The 21,491-nt window shown below is 46.1% G+C and overlaps 1 protein-coding gene across 1 annotated transcript in view; it reads left to right on the top strand.

Moving 5' to 3' along the window:
• Positions 1-230: 230 nt before the first annotated feature.
• The window catches only part of si:dkey-256h2.1 (uncharacterized protein LOC337520 homolog), a 322,407-nt gene continuing 301,146 nt past the window's right edge, over positions 231-21,491 (top strand). The window contains exon 1 of the mRNA XM_038797529.1: positions 231-965. Coding sequence (XP_038653457.1) covers positions 451-965 — 515 coding nt within the window. The 5' untranslated portion in view covers positions 231-450. The remainder of the gene's footprint in view (positions 966-21,491) is intronic.

Consider the following 21,491-nt stretch of genomic DNA (forward strand, 5'->3'; position numbering starts at 1 on the left):
CAAGGTGTTCATCCTATCGACAGCTGCGAGTGGCCTGCTGCATTTTCTGTACCTTCTGCTTTTGTTGCGGATGCCGAGCAGTTTATTTTCCACAGTTGCATTTTTGTTTTTGCACTAACATTATTTACCAGTGGTCTGATTTGGTTCAGGGACACCAACATATTCTGCGTTGCTTGAAAGGAGTTTGCCGAGTTGTAAATCCGAATTTCCTTGACCTTGGCAGCAGCAGATAAAGAACATGTGAACATTAAGAACTTGTACAGTAAATTGTACAATAACTTACCAACCACTTAGATAGATAAAAGTTACAAAAAGTACATCGAGTCGACAGTAAAACTCTCAGGCTGCTATTGGTTATTTTGCAAAAGGAGAAGTTAGAGCAGCAGCAGTTGGCGGCTGTTGGGCGCGGGCGGGCCACCGGACACTTGGTGACAGGCGCTGCGGCTTTGGATGACGATGGGCTGGGGCCTCGAAGCCGCGGCCTGGGCCTGGGGCTTACTCCTCCTCCTCGGGCTCCCAAGAAGCGGGGCCGGGGATATCAGCACGGAGAAGCTGTGGAAAGTGAAAGAGCGAGTGGTTTATGGTGACGACTCGGGTCTCCCGGGGCCGCGGGTCAGCCTGGAAGGCGGCTGGAGCTCGGGCTCCGGGGCTGCGGCGCCGCCCGCACCGCCCCCCGCCTCCGGCCTGGAGCCCGGCATGCTCGCCCCGGCCTTCACACTCGACACCCTGGACGGAGAACTGAGATTCCCGCCGGCCAAGGAGCAGCGGCCCCGCTCCTTCATCTTCCAGGCGTTCACCAACAAATCGGGCTTCCTGGAGTGTTTGTGGAGCGGCCCGGCTTCCCTGGCCGCCCTGGTGAACAAGCTTCCCCCGCGCAGCCATGTGGTCTTCCTGTCCTTCGACGACTCGGCTTCCACCGATGTCAGATGGATGAAGCGGCAGCTTGTCGGAGTGATGGAGGAAAGGTAACCTCATGGCAGCGTCTGAGAGAGCAGCAAAACCTTGGGATGAGGGGAGGTGTCCAGACACTGGGGGATGGATTCTGGGTGGGGTGGTGTCCAGGTACCTGTTGGAAAGGGTGTGCGTTGGAAGCAGTGGTGGTTTCAGCCACCGGGCCCCAAAGGGCAGCCCACTGGTTAGCACTGCTGCCTCACGGTGCCAGGAACTCGGGTTCAATTCCAACCTCAGGTGACTGTCTGAAATTTGCATGTTCTCCCGGTGTCTGCGTGGGTTTCCCCTGGGTGCTCCTGTTTCCAAAGATGTGCAATGGCCATTCTAAAATTGCCCCTTAGTGTCCAAAGATTAGGTGGGATTATGGGGCTAGGGCAGGGATACTGTTTCAGAGAGTTGGTGCCGACTCCATGGGTCAAATGGACTACAAATTGATTGGTCAAATGGCCTCCTTCTGCACTGCTAGGAATTCAGTGAAACACTAGGTGAGGGGGGGCCCCATGCACTGAGTCCCACCCCTTTTTTAAGTCAAAATAGAACAACAATTAGAATAGCAAAGAATAACTTGGCTATATAATGAACCTCATTGCAGACTGTCCCTGGACATGTCACATGCCATAAATTACTTTTTGAAGTTGTCGCTGATTATGATTGCATGTAGCAGCCAATTGTCACAAATTAAGATCTCACAAAAGACAGTGTTCTTTGAGGTCGTTGGCCAGAACACTAAGTGTATCTATTGCTCTTGATGTAATGCTGTGTGAACAAAAAAAAGTGCCACCTCGATTTAATGCATCACCCAAAGAATTCTAAGTATCTATCATTTCCTATTGTTACTAAAATTAAGTTTTCAAGTTGTGAAGTGGGGCTGAAATCCACAACCTACTGACTCAGATGAGAGAGTGATCTGTTAAATCATCCTGATACTCACAAGGCTAGCTTCTTTGAATGGTCAACTTGGCTCTTTGATAATTGCTGTTCTATTTAAACACTTACGGGATCAGTTGTTGTATTACCCTAACCTGATGGTTACGACTACAACCTGATGGGCAGCCTATTTGGACTATTTGATAAAAAGCAGGTCAACATCTGTTTTATGCACGGACCTGCTTTAGTTTTAAAGTTTTCAAACCAGTCCAATATTAAATATCTGGAATTTATTTCTGGTTTTAAAAACTGGGCAATTTGTCACACCAATAGCGGCTTGCCTCCAAAATGTGGAAGGATGCCTCTAGAGCAAGGATAAATTATAGTTTATTAGAATCAAGATTCAGTATTCAGAATCAATATTCAGTAACAATACTAGCTAGAAATGAGACACATTCAGAATTTGTTCTCTATTAATGACCAGTTTTGTTGTCTTTTGAAAGTATCACATACTGACATCCAGTTTTTAAGAGATAACAGCTTTAATTATTTGGTCTTGCTGTTATCTAGGTGTAGGACATGAAGGTAGGTTGATTGGTGTGCGTATCATGAGTGTGGTGTGATTTTAATAACCTTCACAAAATAGACATCAACAAGGGAGCTACCAGGTTAAAAAAATTGTTATTAATCATTTGTACTTTTGTTACTTTATCTTGGTTATCCAATGTTATTGGTACAATTGGTAAATGCTTGGCACCTTGGGGTGATTACCCGTTGATATGGTGTGGTGGAATTGACATTATTTGAAATATTTAATTTTTATGGTTCCAAGAATGTTGCAACTTACTGATTAAAATTTTGACAGTGTTTGGCTAACAAGATATAGGCAGTACGATTATATTGCTTTACGGTTAAAAAGTCCAATAATTAATTCAAGTTAGCTTCTGCTGTCAAAATGTAGTACTTTTAGGCGTGAGAGAGTTCTGGTATCATGTTGCAACTTATTTCAGTTATACTAGTGTTATCACATAGATTTTGTTTTTTGCATCAGACTCTGCCTCACTTTTCTCACTTGCCTTTCCATGCTGTAGCAAAATATTTTATTATTTAAAGTTTCTGACATCCTATGAATCTTTAGATTCGTAACTGTGTTCAACAGCAACCTCTCCAGGATGTTCCATTATCTAATCGGGGAGGGTGAATACAATAATGAGTGGGATTAGTTACTGAATTTGTATTGAGCTCACATAGCTGTTGGGCTGAAACACCTTGTTATCAACTTGACTCTGAGTAACACTGGTTTCTCACTCCAGAAATTCTAGGTTGAAGCACCCACCATGGATATGCATATAATTTAGGCTGACTGTTCCGATCAGGTGAGGAAGGGTCTCTATTCCCTCTCCTCATTTGACTGCAACATGTTTTTAAAAAAAATAACAGATATGCTTGCCAAGTCTGTGAGATTTAACTATTTGTATGCTATGCCATAAAGGACACAATCAGACAGGTTTACTTCAAGTTTAAAGTTTTAAAAAAATGCTTAATTGTACTAACAATCTAACAAAAAATAAATAAAACACCCCAAATTTCACAAACTCACACACGGATATAGATTACAGAGTGGGGAGGGTAGATTAAGCAGTTTAGAATCCAATAAAATTAAATTTGATAAGATCATGACCTTATTGAATGCCACATTTCCCATTTACCTCCGCTAACCTTTGATTCCCTTACCTAACAAGAATCTATTGGTCTCCGCCTTCCAAATATTCAATGACCACGATTCGACCGCCTTCTGAGGTAGAGAGTTCCAAAGTCTCACAACCCTTTGAGACAACACGTGTCCCATACGGGTGTCTCCAGATTTTAAAGCAGTGCCCAGTTCTGGACTCCTACAAGAGGAAATATCCTTTCAATGTTCACCTTCTCAATACTGTTCTGGATCTTGTACACTTCAATCAAGTCACCCCTCACTCTTCTGAACTCCAGCAGAAGAAGCCTTAGACCATAAGACTAAGGAGCAGAATTGGGCCACTCAGCCCATCGAGTCTGCTCCGTCATTCAATCATGGCTGATATTTTTCTCATCCTCATTCTCCTTCTCCCCATAATTCCTGATCCCTTTATTAATCAAGAACCTATCTATCTCTGTGTTTTGGCCTCCAAGGCCTTTTGCAGCACTCTATCCAGGCCTTGCAGTATCATGCAGTGGCGTGCAGAGGTCTGGTGATGCCCGGGGCAAATCTTGATTGTATGCCCCAAAGCCCCACGTAAATATTTCATTAAATATCACCAAAAAACCTATAGAAAACGTAGTTGCACCCGTTCTAGAGCTATTCACTGACCTCTTTATCTTTAGAACATAGAACGATACAACGCAGTATAGGCCCTTCGGCCCTCGATGTTGCACCGACATAGAAAAAAACTAAAGGCCATCTAACCTACACTATGCCCTCATCCAATAAACTTTTAAATGCCCTCAATGTTGGCGAGTTCACTACTGTTGCAGGTAGGGCATTCCACGGCCTCACCACTCTTTGCGTAAAAAACCCACCTCTGACCTCTGTCCTATATCTATTACCCCTCAATTTAAGGCTATGTCCCCTCGTGCTAGCCACCTCCATCCGCGGGAGAAGGCTCTCGCTGTCCACCCTATCTAACCCTCTGATCATTTTGTATGCCTCTATTAAGTCACCTCTTAACCTTATTCTCTCTAACGAAAACAACCTCAAGTCCATTAGCCTTTCCTCATAAGATTTTCCCTCCATACCAGGCAACATCCTGGTAAATCTCCTCTGCACCCGTTCCAAAGCTTCCACGTCCTTCCTATAATGATGCGACCAGAACTGTGCGCAATACTCCAAATGCGGCCGTACTAGAGTTTTGTACAACTGCAACATGACCTCATGGCTCCGGAACTCAATCCCTCTACCAATATAGGCCAACACACCATAGGCCTTCTTCACAACCCTATCAACCTGGGTGGCAACTTTCAGGGATCTATGTACATGGACACCGAGAGCCCTCTGCTCATCCACACTACCAAGAATTTTACCATCAGCCAAATATTCCGCATTCCTGTTATTCTTTCCAAAGTGAATCACCTCACACTTCTCCACATTAAACTCCATTTGCCACCTCTCAGCCCAGCTCTGCAGCTTATCTATGTCCCTCTGTAACCTGCAAAATCCTTCCGCACTGTCTACAATTCCACCGACTTTAGTGTCGTCTGCAAATTTACTCACCCATCCTTCTGCGCCCTCCTCTAGGTCATTTATAAAAATGACAAACAGCAACGGCCCCAGAACAGATCCTTGTGGTACGCCACTCGTAACTGAACTCCATTCTGAACATTTCCCATTAATTACCACTCTCTGTCTTCTTTCAACTAGCCAATTTCTGATCCACATCTCTAAATCACCCTCAATCCCCAGCCTCTGTATTTTCTGCAATAGCCGACCGTGGGGAACCTTATCAAACGCTTTACTGAAATCCAATACACCACATCAACTGCTCTACCCTCGTCTACCTGTTCAGTCACCTTCTCAAAGAACTTGATAAGGTTTGTGAGGCATGACCTACCCTTCACAAAACCATTCTGACCATCCCTCATCATATTATTCCTATCTAGATGATTATAAATTGTATCTTTTATAATCCTCTCCAAGACTTTACCCACCACAGACGTTAGGCTCACTGGCCTATAGTTACCGGGGTTATCTCTACTCCCCTTCTTGAACAAAGGGACCACATTTGCTATCCTCCAGTCCTCTGGCACTATTCCTGTAGCCAATGATGACCTAAAAATCAAAGCCAAAGGTTCAGCAATCTCTTCCCTGGCTTCCCAGAGAATCCTAGGATAAATCCCATCAGGCCCCGGGGACTTATCTATTTTCACCTTGTCCAGAATTGCCAACACTTCTTCCCTACGCACCTCAATGCCATCTATTCTAATAGCCTGGGTCTCAGCATTCTCCTCCACAATATTATCTTTTTCCTGAGTGAATACTGACGAAAAGTATTCATTTAGTATCTCGCTTATCTCCTCAGCCTCCACACACAACTTCCCACCACTGTCCTTGACTGGCCCTACTCTTACCCTAGTCATTCTTTTATTCCTGACATACCTATAGAAAGCTTTTGGGTTTTCCTTGATCCTACCTGCCAAAGACTTCTCATGTCCCCTCCTTGCTCGTCTTAGCTCTCTCTTTAGATCCTTCCTCGCTTCCTTGTAACTATCAAGCGCCCCAACTGAAACTTCACGCCTCATCTTCACATAGGCCTCCTTCTTCCTCTTAACAAGAGATTCCACTTCATTGGTAAACTACGGTTCCCTCGCTCGACCCCTTCCTCCCTGCCTGACTGGTACGTACTTATCAAGAACATGCAATAGCTGTTCCTTGAACAAGCTCCACATATCCAGTGTGCCCAACCCTTGCAGCCTACTTCTCCAACCTACACATCCTAAGTCATGTCTAATGGCATCATAATTGCCCTTCCCCCAGCTATAACTCTTGCCCTGCGGGGTATACTTATCCCTTTCCATCACTAACGTAAAGGTCACCGAATTGTGGTCACTGTTTCCAAAGTGCTCACCTACCTCCAGATCTAACACCTGGCCTGGTTCATTACCCAAAACCAAATCCAATGTGGCCTCGCCTCTTGTTGGCCTGTCAACATATTGTGTCAGGAAACCCTCCTGCACACATTGTACAAAGAACGACCCATCTAATGTACTCGAACTATATCATTTCCAGTCAATATTTGGAAAGTTAAAGTCTCCCATAACAACTACCCTGTTACTTTCGCTCTTTTCCAGAATCATCTTCGCCATCCTTTCCTCTACATCCCTAGAACTATTAGGTGGCCTATAGAAAACTCTCAACAGGGTGACCTCTCCTTTCCTGTTTCTAACCTCAGCCCATATTACCTCGGAAGAAGAGTCTCCATCTAGCATCCTTTCCGCCACTGTAATACTGTCCTTGACAAGCAGCGCCACACCTCCCCCTCTTTTGCCCCCTTCTCTGACCTTACTAAAACACCTAAACCCCGGAACCTGCAACAACCATTCCTGTCACTGCTCTATCCATGTCTCTGAAATGGCCACAACATCAAAGTCCCAGGTACCAACCCATGCTGCCAGTTCCCCTACCTTATTTCGTATACTCCTGGCATTGAAGTAGACACACTTCAAACCACCTACCTGAACACTGGCACCCTCCTGCGAAGTCAAATCTGTGCTCCTGACCTCTATACTCTCAATCTCCCGTACCCCAAAACTACAATCCAGGTTCCCATGCCCCTGCTGAATTAGTTTAAACCCCCCCAAAGAGCACTAACAAATCTCCCCCCCAGGATATTGGTGCCCCTCAGGTTCAGATGTAGACCATCCTGTCTATAGAGGTCCCACCTTCCCCAGAAAGAGCCCCAGTTATCCAGAAATCTGAATCCCTCCCGCCTGCATCATCCCTGTAGCCACGTGTTTAATTGCTCTCTCTCCCTATTCCTCATCTCACTATCACGTGGCACGGGCAACAACCCAGAGATAACAACTCTGTTTGTTCTCGCTCTGAGCTTCCATCCTAGCTCCCTAAAGGCCTGCCTGACATCCTTGTCCCCTTTCCTACCTATGTCGTTAGTGCCAATGTGGACTACGACTTGGGGCTGCTCCCCCTCCCCCTTAAGGACCCGGAAAACACGATCCGAGACATCACGTACCCTTGCACCTGGGAGGCAACATACCAAACGTGAGTCTCTCTCGCTCCCACAAAATCTCCTATCTGTGCCCCTGACTATTGAGTCCCCAATTACTAATGTTCTACTCCTTTCCCCCCTTCCCTTCTGAGCAACAGGGACAGACTCCGTGCCAGAGGCCTGTACCCCATGGCTTAGGGTCCCTGCACAGACTGCTTCTTCCCAGTCCCTCTTACAGTTACCCATCTATCTCCAGTCTTTGGTGTAACTACTTCCCTGAAGCTCCTATCTATGACCCCCTCTGCCTCCCGAATGATCCGAAGTTCATCCAGTTCAAGCTCCAGGTCCCTAACACGGTTTTTGAGGAGCTGGAGTTGGGTGCACTTCCCACAGATGAAATCAGCAGGGACACTGACGGCGTCCCTCACCTCAAACATTCTGCAGGAGAAGCATTGTACTGCCTTCCCTGACATCACCTCTAGATTTAAAAAAAACAAGAAGAAAAATAAACGAAGAGCTTACCTGATATTCCCTCAAACCCTGCTCCCGGTGAAAGGTAAGCAAATTTAAAGGCACTCACTCACCTTCACGACAGGCCCCAAGCTGCCTCTAGGTCATCTCTAAGGTATAGGACGGCTGCCTGAGGTTAAATTGCGCTGTAAGAGTTAGTCAATTTCCCCTTAGCGCTGGGATTCTAGGGATATTGTTCTCTTCTTCAGTCATTTTGCTTTGCAGCAATGGGTGAGATGTTATGTCTCGAAAGTTGTGCCTCCCTCCTCTGCAACCCCCATGGAGAAGGATAAGAGCAGCAACGTCATGGAAATACTGTTATGACCCTTGTGGAAACAAACTACAAACAACCCAACTAAGACCAATATACAAAACTTCACTTTTATATTAGCAATCACACCAAAATCAACGTAAATTAAACATGAACAGGAAAATTGCAATAATATGACCGATAAATTACACATAGCAGATACAAAGACATATCTCACACATTTCTCAGTCAGCCCATTCAGCACGTATCACATTCATTTCAGCCACAATATCCTTCAAAACGTTGAACTTCTTCAAATCAAATTCCATCTTCATTTCTCTAAAGCTTTAGCACCAAGTCTCATCAAACAACGGCATTACTTCACCCAATTTCCACAAATATAATTTTCACAGTCGACACATTTCCAGATCCCTTCTTCTTCACAAAACCCTGGTCATGTGGGGCCTGTTTTTGCATTATGCCAGTGCATAAAGGGTCCCCAAATCCAGATATAAAGCTCTGTTCAAGATCCGAGCTCCAGCAGCTTGCAGTCAAGTAGAACATAGAACATAGACCAGTACAGCACAGAACAGGCCCTTCAGCCCTCGATGTTGTGCCGAGCAATGATCACCCTACTCAAACCCACGTATCCACCCTATACACGTAACCCAACAGCCCCCCCCTCCCCCTTAACCTTACTTTTTTAGGACACTACGGGCAATTTAGCATGGCCAATCCACCTAACCCGCACATCTTTGGACTGTGGGAGGAAACCGGAGCACCCGGAGGAAACCCACGCACACACGGGGAGGACGTGCAGACTCCGCACAGACAGTGACCCAGCCGGGAACCGAACCCGGGACCCTGGAGCTGTGAAGCATTTATGCTAACCGCCATGTTACCGTGCTGCCCCTGTCTCTGAGAATCTCCCATTTATAGGACCCTGGGCTTTAAGTATAAAGGGTAAGAGGGCAAAAGTTAAGAGGCCATGATGAATCTTCATAAAATACTGGTTCTGTCCCAAATGGGTGCCCCTGGCCCAAATGTCAAATTCTGGGCACGACAGTTTAGTAAATTGACAACTATAGAGAGGGTGCAGAGAAGAGTTTAAAAATGGATCAAAAGGTAAAGATAAAGAATAAATAAAACTCACCCATGGTGGCATTGATTGCCGTTGATTCGGGAGATTTCGCGCCCTTTTTGTTCACCAGGCGCGCAGGCGCGCTCTGGCCGACCGCGGTGCACATGCGCGCTCCGGCCGATCGCGGTGCGCAGGCGCGCTCCGGCCGCCCGCGGTGCGCAGGCGCGCTCTGGCCGACCGCGGTGCGCAGGCGCGCTCTGGCCGACCGCGGTGCGCAGGCGCGCTTCGGCCGCCCGCGGTGTGCAGGCGCTCCGTTCTCTTCACGCTGCTGCCCCCATCCAATCGATGCCCGGGGCCAGCGCACCGTCGGCCCCCCCCCCCTCTGCACGCCACTGGTATCATGTAAGTTTCAATAAGATCCCCTCTCATCCTTCTAAACTCCAACGGGTACAGACCCAGAGTCCTCAAACGTTGCTCATACGACAAGCTCCTCATTCCAGGGATCACTCTTATGAACCTCCTCTGGAACCTTTCCAAGGCCATATCCTTCCTTAGATATGGGGCCCAAAACTGCTCACAATACTCCAAATGGGGTCTGTCCAGAGCCTTATACAGCCTCAGAGGCTGTTTAGCACACTGGGCTAAATCGCTGGCTTTGAAAACAGACCAAGGCAGGCCAGCAGCACAGTTCGATTCCCGTAACAGCCTCCCCGAACAGGCGCCGGAATGTGGCGACTAGGGGCTTGTCACAGTAACTTCATTGAAGCATACTCGTGACAATAAGCAATTTTCATTTCATTTCATTTTCAGAAGTACATCCCTGGTATTCTAGCCCTCTTCACATGAATGCAAACATTGCATTTGCCTTCTTAACTGCCGACTGAACCTGCACATTAACCTTAAGAGAATCGTGAACAAGGACTCCCAAATCCCTTTGTGCTTCTGATTTCCTAAGCATTTCCCCATTTAGAAAATAGTCTACGCCTAAATTCCTCCTTCCAAAGTGCATAACCTCACACTTTTCCACATTGTATTTCTATTGCCACTTCATTGCCCACTCTCCGAGCTTGTCCAAATCCTTCTGCAGCCCCCTTGCTTCCTCAATACCACCCGTCCCTCTACAGATCTTTGTATCATCTGCAAACTTAGCAACAGTGCCTTCAGTTCCTTCTTCTAGATCATTAATGCATATTGTGAAAAGTTGTGGTCCCAGCACAGACCCCTGAGGCACACCATTAGTCACCGGCTGCCATCCTGAAAAAGACTCCTTTATCCCCACTCTGCCTTCTGCCAGTCAACCAATCCTCCAACCATGCCAGGATCTTACCCTTAACACCATGGGCTTTTAACTTATTTAACAGTCTCTTGTGCGACACCTTGTCAAAGACCTTCTGGAAATCTAAATAGATTTCGTCCACTGGTTCTCCTTTGTCTAATTTCTTTGTTACCTCCTCAAAGAACTTGAACAGATTTGTCAGACACGGCCTCCCTTTGATGAAGCCGTGCTGACTCAGTCCTATTTTACCATGCACTTCCAACTGCTTCGCAATCTCATCTTTAATAACAGATTCTAAAGTCTTACCAATGACCAAAATCAGGCTAACCGGCCTATAATTTCCCGTGTTCTGCCTCCCTCTCTTATTAAACAGTGTTGTTACATTAGCCACTTTCCAGTCCTCTGGGACCCTCCCTGCATCCAGTGACTCCTGAAAGATCATCACCAATGCCTCCACAATTTCCTCAGCTATCTCTTTTAGGACCCAGGGATGTAGTCCATCGGCACAAGACAACCTGGGGTGTAGTCTTATCGTCACAAGACAACCTACTCATAAATTCCTTACAGTGCTGAAGGAGGTCTTGTGGCCCATCGAGTCTGCACCGACTCTCTGAAAGAGTACCCTAATAGGCCCACTCCCCGTCCTATCTCCATAACTCCACCTAACGTTTAGACACTAAGGGGCAATTTAGCAGGGCCAATCCACTTTATCTGCACAACTTTGGACTGTGGGAGGAAACCAGAGCATCCGGAAAGGGGACCCACGCAGACACGGGGAGAAAATACAAAACCCCACACAGATAGTGACCCAAGGTCTTGGGACATCATAAGGTCCTGATGCCAGGACTACAATAATAATAATAATAACTTATTGTCACAAGTAGGCTTCAAAAATGTTACTGTGAAAAACCACTAGTCGCCACATTCTGGCGCCTGTTCGGGGAGGCCAGTACGGGAATTGAACCGGCGCTGTTGGCATTGTTCTGCATTACAAGGCAGCTGTTTAGCCCACTGTGCTAAACCAGCCCCTGGTTTGGATTATACATTTGGATTATAACTCTCTCTCTCTCTCTCTCTCTCTCTCTCTCTCTCTCTCTCTCTCTCTCGCGTGTAACATCAGGAGGCGTAAATCAGACAGAGTCATCCATGCCAGCTCTCATGGCCGCACCCGCAACACCTCCAGCGTCTGGGTGGTGGAGGTGTTGAGGGTGCGGCCATGAGAGCTGGCATGGATGACTCCGGTGGTGGTGAGTTTATCTCGGGTTCAGATTCGGAACTGTATAGTTCCTTGTCTAGCATCGTCAAAGTGACCGCGGAATCCTCGACAGCAGTTGACAGTGGTGATGATGGTGGCACTGGGGCATCAGAATCAGCAGCCGGTATGGCTCGAGTATCCGGTATGGGGCTTCGGAGGTGGTCCACATGCCGATTAGACTTGCGGCCCTGTGCCTGCCTTCGGTAGGAAACCAGTCCCATTTTTGGCAACGTGACGCTCGGGATCCAAGTGGTTTAGTCGCCAAAATTCCGGACATGTATTGCGTATCCTGGGGCAAACCAGCACAGTGGTTTACCTCGGTTTGGTCCTGAGCTTTGCGGACTTTCCCAACAATATCCCGAAAGAGGAGATTTAAACAGGTGCGAAGGTGGCGCCCGGTAGCATTGTGGATAGCACAATCGCTTCACAGCTCCAGGGTACCAGGTTCGATACCGGCTTGGGTCACTGTCTGTGTGGAGTCTGCACATCCTCCCCGTGTGTGCGTGGGTTTCCTCCGGGTGCTCCGGTTTCCTCCCACAGTCCAAAGATGTGCAAGTTAGGTGGATTGGACATGATAAATTGCCCTTAGTGTCCAAAATTGCCCTTAGTGTTGGGTGGGGTTATGGGGATAGGGTGGAGGTGTTAACCTTGGGTGGGGTGCTCTTTCCAGGAGCCGGTGCAGACTCGATGGGCCGAATAGCCTCCTTCTGCACTATAAATTCTATGATCTATGACTCATCAACCTCTCGGCTGTTGCGATGCCTGTCATGGCATGTGGGATCGACTGGTAGCAGAATAAGAACCTGGTTAAGCGCATCTCCCAGGAACCCGATGTTTGCTTCATTCCAAGCTTGAAAGTTTGCACTGCTCGCTCGGCCAACCCTTTGAAGCCTGGTGGTATGGGGCGGTCCTCACGTGACTGATCCCATTGCCGGATACGAAGGCCGCAAATTCTGTACTTGTGAAAGCTGTATGATTGTCGCACACCAGTACTTCGGGTGTGCCGTGCATGCTCAAAATGTGCCTGAGTTTCTCAATGATCGCTCGGGCCTGTATGATCAGCTCCTGCATCTTCATGGTCTAGGCCTTCAGGTCCTACGGTAAAGCCCGGGGCTGAGCCCCATACTGTGCCATGTGGCGAACAGGTGATAGCTGAGCGTCAGTCTGGGTCCACATGCAAATGCGGGATTCCGTGACCGCTAATGAGTCCATAAAATGGAGGGCATCAGTGACCTCACTGGCCCGCGCCGGTGAAGGTGTGGGTAGCCTGGTTGGAAGACCAGACGGCTTAACGAGTCGGTGTGGGGAATCTTTGCCCCGAGGAGTGTTCCAGAATATAATCGTATGCCACCAGCAGCAGTGCCTGTCACTGGATCAGACAAAAGCAATGGGAGGGAAAATCGCCAAAGGGGCAGCACGGTGGCGCAGTGGGTTAACCCTGCTGCCTCATGGCGCAAAGGTCCCAGGTTCAATCCCGGCTCTGGGTCACTGTCCGTGTGGAGTTTGCACATTCTCCCCGCGTTTGCGTGGTTTCCGTCCCCACAACCCAACGATGTGCAGGCTAGGTGGATTTGCCATGCTAAATTGGAAAAAATGAATTGGGTACTCTAAATTTATTTTTAAAAATTGCCCAATCGTCCTTGAAGAGTCCGCGGAGCGGCTTGTGGTCCGTGAGGATGGCGAAGCGATGCCCATAGATATATTGATGAAATTTCTTCACTCCAAACACGACAGCCAAACCTTTCTTCTTGATCTGAGCATATTGCTTCTCTGCACCGGCCAATGTTCTTGAGGTGAGGGTATGGGACGTTCAGATCGGTATTGCTAACTGCTTCTGGAGGGCCTACCTACAATGTGATAAAAAGCCTGGCTCACCCAGATCCCCCAGGTACCAAGTCATCCTGGTGGCCTTAGTGGGAGCATTTTGACCAGAAACTGCCGCTCATGGTATGCCCCTTCCAGTTCCACACAGCTACTCAGACGCAAGCCGAGTCAGTGAGTGACTTCCTGGCCTGTCTCCAAAAACCAGCGGAAACATGGGAGAACATGCAGACTCCACACAGGCAGTGACCCAAGCCGGGAATCGAACCTGGGACCCTGCTGCTGTGAAGCTACAGTGCTAACCACTGTGCTACCGTGCCTCAATCCTCTAGTTTTCCACTAATATTTGCCATTTTGTATGCCTTTTCATTCAATTTGATATCCTTGATTATTTCCTTAGATATCCATGGCTGATTATCTCTTTCCCTACAGTCCTTCATTTTCACTGGTATATACTTTTTATGAACACTGTGAAAAATCGCTTTGAAAGTCCTCTACTGTTCCTCAATTGTCCCACCATAAATGGTTTGCACCCAATCTACCCTAGCCAACTCCTCCATCATCCAATTGTAGTCTCCTTTGTTTAAGCACAAGACACTGGTATTGGATTATACCTTCACACACTCCATCTGTATTTTAAATTTAACCATACTATGATCGTTCCTTCCGAGAGGATCCCTAACTATGAGATCATTAATTATTCCTGTCTCATTACACAGGACCAGATCTAGGATAGCTTGTTCCCTGATACGGAAACTGTCACGGATACATTCTATGAACTCATTCTCAAGGCTGCCCTGACCGACTTGGTTTGACATGTAAATTAAAATCCTCCATGATAGTTGCCCGACCATTTTTACATGCATCAGTTATTTCTTTGTTTATTGCCTGTTCCACTGTGATGTTATTATTTGGTGGCCTACAGACTGCACCTGTCAGTTAACTTTTCTCCTTACTATTTCTAATTTCCACCCAAATGGATTCAACCTTTTTCTCCATAGACCTATATCATCTCTCATTACCACCGTGATGTCATCCTTAAATATCAATGCTACACCACCTATGCTTCCTGTCTGCTAACCAGCTTTCTATCCATCTGGGCAGCACAGTAGTACAGTGGTTAGCACTGCTTCTGCATAGTGGTTTGCACTGCTGCTTTACAGCGCCACGGTCCCAGGTTCCATTCCGGGCTTGGACCACTGTCTGAGCGGAGTCTGTACGTTCTCCCCATGCCTGCGTGGGTTTCCTCCGGGTGCTCCGGTCTCCTCCCACAAGTCCAGAAAGACGTGCTTGTTGGGTAATTGGGACATTCTGAATTCTCCCTCTGTGTACTGAACAGGCGCCGGAATGTGGCAACTAGGGACTTTTCACGGTAACTCATTGCAGTGTTAATGTAAACCTGCTTGTGACAATAAAGATTCTTAATCTCAAGGAGCTCCTCAGGGCCAACGTCGCGAAGGTGGGTCGCGCTGGCTGCTTCCTTTCTTCCTTCCTTCCTTCCTTCTCTGGGCAGTCTTGAAAATGGTCAAAGTTACCTCTGCACCAATTCTTTGCCGGGGTGTGTCATGGGTGTCTACTTTTATCCCCCTCCCTTTGCGCTTTTCCAGAAACTTCTGTGGCTTTTGGCCAATGAGGCCTCAGGAGGGAGTCCCAACACCCAATGGTTGGATGATGACCGCTTGACCGGACACTGGGGCCCGCCCCCAGGTGTCCATCTTCGGTGGTATTACTCACATGTAACCTGTTGCCATATAAGGTAACGGTTGGAATTCTGGATGCCCAAAGATCTGTCTCGATCTAGGCAACCCAAAACGATTCAGTGCATTTCAATAGAACAGATTATCTCCTGATGTGTGATTGATAAGGCAGGTCCAAACAGGTTCTGGCAATTTGTCTGTGTGTAGTATATTAATACTTTGGTCAAATCCGAATTGCCATCAGCCTGCCTGAGGTTAACTACATGCAGTTTGATTTAAAGTTTCCAATTTTAATTTAAGATGTCCACTTTTTTAAGACCTAAAATCCAGGCCTTGCCAGGTTACTACAATATGATGGATGTTTCTGCAGTGTTTCCAACATATTGCTGGTCGTGGGAAAGGGAAGAAAATGTTTTACTAGCCTAAGTGTATCAACTAATTTTCAACTTGTGATATAATTGTGATAAGAAATTTGCATTGCATACTTATACCAGTCTGTTATGAAACTTCTGTTCTTTAGCTGAGCTCAGATCTGTTTTCTCTATTTTTCACTTAACTTAACTTTTTGCATTTTGTGTTTATCAAGCTATCCAGTATTGAGTACACCCAACTCTGACATAGTGTTCTTGGCTGCAGAGTTCTTGGCTGCAGAAAGACATCCTTCAAGCTGCATCAATAATGTGCCTTAGCTCTGACCACAAAAGAGCATCCTGCAAAGCTCTGGCATTTCCAATTTCCTATACTAATTATCTTTGTGGCCTTTTTGAATTAGATTGCAAGTTGACAGTTTTGTCTTCTTTTGGAGTTATTTCTGCTGTGGACTGATACACACCAGGGATTGGGTACAGACTGGGCCCAGCATAAACATAGTGCCAGCATCTGAGCTGGTGACTGCAAGTGTGAGAATGAGTGACGGTGTTCCTTCTTCATCACTATCTTTTTTCTCTCCCTCCCTTTCTCTTTCACCAGTACCTGGCCAGGTTGCAGTTTTTAGCTCTCTGAAAGGGGAAAGCACACAAGTGTAGTTTTATGGTGCGGGTTTATGGGAAAAGCAAGAAGTGCACACTTACACCATCTGCAGCTTGTAAGTCAGAATAGATCGTGAGATGATGGGTTCTAAAAGGAGGATTGGTTTGAACATATCATAATTTCTGATGGCTTTAGCCACCGGTTGACCACAGCCTCACTGCTGATCGTTCTAAGATTGGCAATCAGTTCCTTTATTTCACAAAGACACTAGACCCCGAGTGGAAAGTGAGGCAATTAATCATTCAGTTCTTCATAAAGACCCAAGGTGGCGAATACAGAAGGCACTGTGCCACAGGGTGCCCATACCCATGAAGATCTGCTGGACCTGAATTGGCTCTTTCCAAAGGAAAATGATGAGGACAAATCCCTTGTTGCACTGAGTGATCTCTTGAAGGTTGAGGTTCTAGAGGATGATTAATCTTTCCAGGTGATAGATGCACCATATGAAGCCTCTGTTGTCTATTTATGGGAATCAGAGCTCTGTTTCCAATGGCTGACCAGCATTCAGGTCTTTGTCCCACTAAACCTGCCAAAGTATTGCCAAGCCTATCTCCTTTTGTCCATGAGAGTATGCCGTGTCTGATTCCATATCAGTTTATGGAGGACCACACTGGAAAGAACTGGTAGTTTCTGGGGTGAAAACCAACTGAATTCCATATTTCAGCCCCAACTGAAAGACTTCTTTCCCCCAGAGTTGGATGTCAGCACTGAAGAAAGATCAGAATCTTTCACTTCTAAAACTGCAGAATCTTGTACAGCGATCTTGTCCTAAGTTGGTTGTCTCCATGAATTTCATTTCCTAACAGAAGATGAAGCAGTCTTAGCTCCATATCCTCAGCAGATCTCACTATTGTGGAGTAACTGCACAGACAGTGGCGCTGTTACTGTTGCCTGCAGAAAGTAAGTATCACGAGGAAATCATCTCTTAATCTTTTTCTGAAAGGCTTACAGGAATTGGGTAATTTATTCCTTTGTCGTTTAAGTTTATTGAAATCTCATATCTTCAATGCTTTTTCCTGCCCAAAGTCATCACTTTTTGGCAAATCTGCATATTGGAGTGAGATAGCTTTCACTGTAATATGTAATTTCCCGAGGCACCTGATTCATTGGGATCGATCCACTCCGCCTCGGAGAACTTGGGTGAGCGCCGTTCAGAACTGGTCTCCACAAACGGGTACCAGGCAGAACAGTGCCTGTAGGCATCTCCCAGGGAATCAGAGGCCCTCGGGTACATGCCCTCTGGGCAGTGCGGCACCCTGTCACTGCTGGTGGCACCCTGGCACTGCAAGCCTGGCACCCTGGCAATGCCACCTGGGTGCCAGCCTGGCACTACCAAGGTGCCCGGGAGGCACTGCCTGCTGGCAGGGGCACTTCCAGGGAACCAGGTAGGCATGGCTAAGATGCCAAGCTGACATTATTCACACGTCGACAATCGATCCGGGAGTGCCCTGCAAGGGTATTGGGGGGGGGGGGGGGGGAGCGGGAGGGAGGGTGCTAGGGGTAGAGGGAGGGGTGGGACCCGGGGACCCCTTCATAGTGAGTTGGCGCTTTTGGGGCCTGGAGGGGGTGAGGGGTCAGGGGTTGTGTCGGTGTCTTCAGAGATCGGGGTGCCATTTAAAAATGGCATTCAATCTCTCGTTACACTGAGGAGTTCCAGCAAGCAGAGCTTTGGGCAGCTTCGGCCACGCGTTATGCGCTGAGGTACCCTATCTAACCCAAGTGGCGTTCGATTGCATTGTGTTTCTCGCGGCTAAATGCGCTCGCTATGGGACTTTGTTCCCATTTCGTTAAATCGCGCCCCTAGTTTAATGTTGGTGCTGATAATTGGATGGTATACTTGAGGGGGAGAAGTGTAATATAAAGGGTTAAGATGTGGGCTATGCTCCTGTATGACATGGATGGTGATGTACTACTGTGTTAGATTCTCTCTCTCCTTTCTTTGTCTCTCTCTCTTTCTTTCTCTCTTTCTTTCTCTCTTTCTTTCTCTTTTTTTCTCTTTTTTTTCTCTCTTTCTCTCTTTCCTTCTCTCTTTCTCTCTCTCTCTTTCCCCTGAGAAAGAGGCGGGAACACCATCCCTCAGTGATGTGTTGGCTAGTGTAGGTTTGAGAAATGAACAGACACTTCCAACACTGATGAAGGTTCAACTCAATTTTATTAGCTACTTCTAACTAACTAACACACGAGGACTGTGAGTCTAAATAATGCTAACTTGAACGAGAGACCTAAGCCTTGTCCGAACCAGTTGATTCTCTCAGCACATGCTGTGAGTCCGTGCTGGGCTGAATAAGTTCCTGTTACACTCAGATGCAGCACCCAGAATGAGCGGGAACCGTGGTGCCCTCTGCCTTTATAGTGTGTGTATTCTAACTGGTGATTGGCTGCAGTGTTTGTACATGTTGATTGGTCCCTTGTGTGTCCATCTTTGTGTGTCTGCACCATAATATATGGTATATATTATGACACTCAGAACAACATACTTACTCTGTAACTTGTTTAGAACTAGTACTAATAAACAAGCAGCTTGGTAGCACAGTGATTAACACTGTTGTTTCAGAGCGCCGAGGTCCCAGGTTCAATTCCTGGCTTGGGTCACTGTCTGTGCGGAGTCTTCACTTCTCCCTGTGTCTGTGTGGGTTTCCTCCGGATGCTCCGGTTTCCTCCCACATTTCTGAAAGATGTGCTGTTAGGTGAATTGGACATTCTGAATTCTCTCTGTGTATCCGAACAGGTGCCGGAATGTGGTGACTGGGAGATTTTCACAGTAATTAAATTGCAGTGTTAGTGTAAGCCTATTTGGGACCATAATAGAGATTATTATTAGTAGTAGTAAGTGCAAAGCAAATGCCAGAGTATGTTTGCAGTCTGTCTACCAACCAAGTACCATGCCTAGATAGGTCAAAGGGTCATCGCGGAACACAGTTCTTGGGGCTTGACTTTTGGCATAGACTCTGACAACTATTTGTCCTTTTGCGGTTTGTCTGGTAGGCCTCCTAGTCCTGTAGCCTGCCAAGTGCAGCGTCATAGAAGCTTGGAGTGTACCCTCTCTCCTCCTTGTGGTGCCAAGGTTTACTTTTTTTCAGGCTCAAACTCCAACCAGTTGCAACACTTGCTCTAGTTAGAATATGCCTCCCTTTTAAGAGGTACAGACTGGCTTTAAGTAGTACAAGTGCTGCTAGTCTTGCACAAACTTGGGCCCTACTTAAGTTTACAGCCACTTACGTTTAGCACTCTGCATATAAGTTAGCAGGCAGCACAAAGTTGGCATGTTGTCTGCATAGAAGGCAGTGGATCACAAAATGGTTGCAGCGCAGAAGGAGGCCATTTAGCTAGTCATGTACATGCTTGCAGTCTGCAAGAAAAAAAATCAGCTAGTCCCACTTGACTGTCTTTTCTCGTAGCCCTGTGGATTTTTTCTGTTCAGATAATTATCCAATTCTCTTTTGAAGGCCTCTATTTAATGTACCCCACTATACGTTCCTGGTAGTGTAATCCAGGTCCTAACCACTAGTCGTGTTTAAAAAAAAAGATAATTTTACCTCATGTTGTCGTTGCAGTGCTGCTTTGGGTTAATATTGCATTATGATCGTTATGTCTGTTTTCAAGAGCGATTGAATTTACCTTACTAAATTCCTTGCTGTTCACATTTACTATGCACAAGTCTAAAAAGCAAAACCTATATACAACAGTTAGTTACTTACATTGAAACTGTCTTTTAAAGGAAAGCATTATAAGTACGATAGAATTCAGTTTGTAACTTTCACTGACACTGTGTGGCCATTTACCAATCTGAAGCCAGTACAAAATTTGCCAAAGTGTCACAATTTCAAAATTCAACCTGTAGCATACCACTGAAGGCAATGCTGTTTCATAATGTGTATCATCGGATTGCTACTTAATGCTTGTGACACAGCCATTTGAATTGCAGTACTGGGTGAGACAGAAGGTAGCATGATAATCAAAGCTGTCACTCAGTTGAAGAATGTGGCTTCAAAAGGTCTCGCTGTGCCAGAGACGAAGGAAGGGGAAACAAGAGTCTTGTTTGTGTGCATCTCTCTATTTCTTGGGAGGCTATGTGTAAAGAAAGGTCACTGAGGAACACAAAGTGTTAAATTAAATATACTGCGTTTGCTGCTTTTCTAAAGAACCAAAATGTACTGTTTTGTAAGGTTGAAGTTTTAGTTGTATTTTTAAAAATGAGATGGATTGTCGTGAGTTAAAAGAAACAGTTTCAGCCTTTTGCACTGTCATCGTCTGGTGCTAAATTGGATTTACCTTACTCTGTTATAGTAGCTGTTTTACCCATGTCAGTAAGATTGACCAATTAGTGCCATTTGATGCCCATTTGTGAGTCATTTTGTCTGTAGGTTTCCATCTGCTAACTTCACAATTGTAACACTCAAGTCATCAGTCTTTGCAGTTAGTGGTACTTGATTAATAATTCAATTAACTACTTCCTCATGCATGCTGTTGAAAAGTGCAAGTTCATGGAGTGTTGTTCTCTTCCTTTGAACTTGAAGTTGACTAGAATAGAAGTAAACTAAGTTTCTTATGTTTATTCCAATCAACAAAATTAGATTTCTGATTGACGATTTGTGAAACACAAAGTTATTGTATCTTCTGATGTTTAGTATTTTTTTTACTGATATTAGAGGACAGAAGCTGGTTATGACACTACTGAAAGGACCATCTTGAGTGAAAGCTTCACCGCATCAGTCGACTAAATGCTATAGTTAATGCAACAGCAAACAGATAATATTAAATGCACTCCATTTTCAGAACTGAAAATTATATATTAGTTTACAAAGGGGGTGTTAGTATTTATGTATGTGACATTTATTAACTAACTCTTAAACATTTAAGGAGTTGCTAGTTCTGACTAAGTTTTGGCCATGGTAGGTCACGTTTGGATATACACACCTGTTTTTTATTAATTCCAGGGATGTGGGCTTTGCTGGCTAGGCTAGCATTCATTGCCCGTCCCCAACTGGCCTTCAGACATCTACTGAAATATATTTATTTTCAAATGGTTACAGTCAGGCTTGAAGGGGTAGATTGACTCCC

The sequence above is a fragment of the Scyliorhinus canicula genome, chromosome 5 (assembly GCF_902713615.1).
Source record: "Scyliorhinus canicula chromosome 5, sScyCan1.1, whole genome shotgun sequence".
Classification (NCBI taxonomy): Eukaryota; Metazoa; Chordata; class Chondrichthyes; order Carcharhiniformes; family Scyliorhinidae; genus Scyliorhinus; species Scyliorhinus canicula.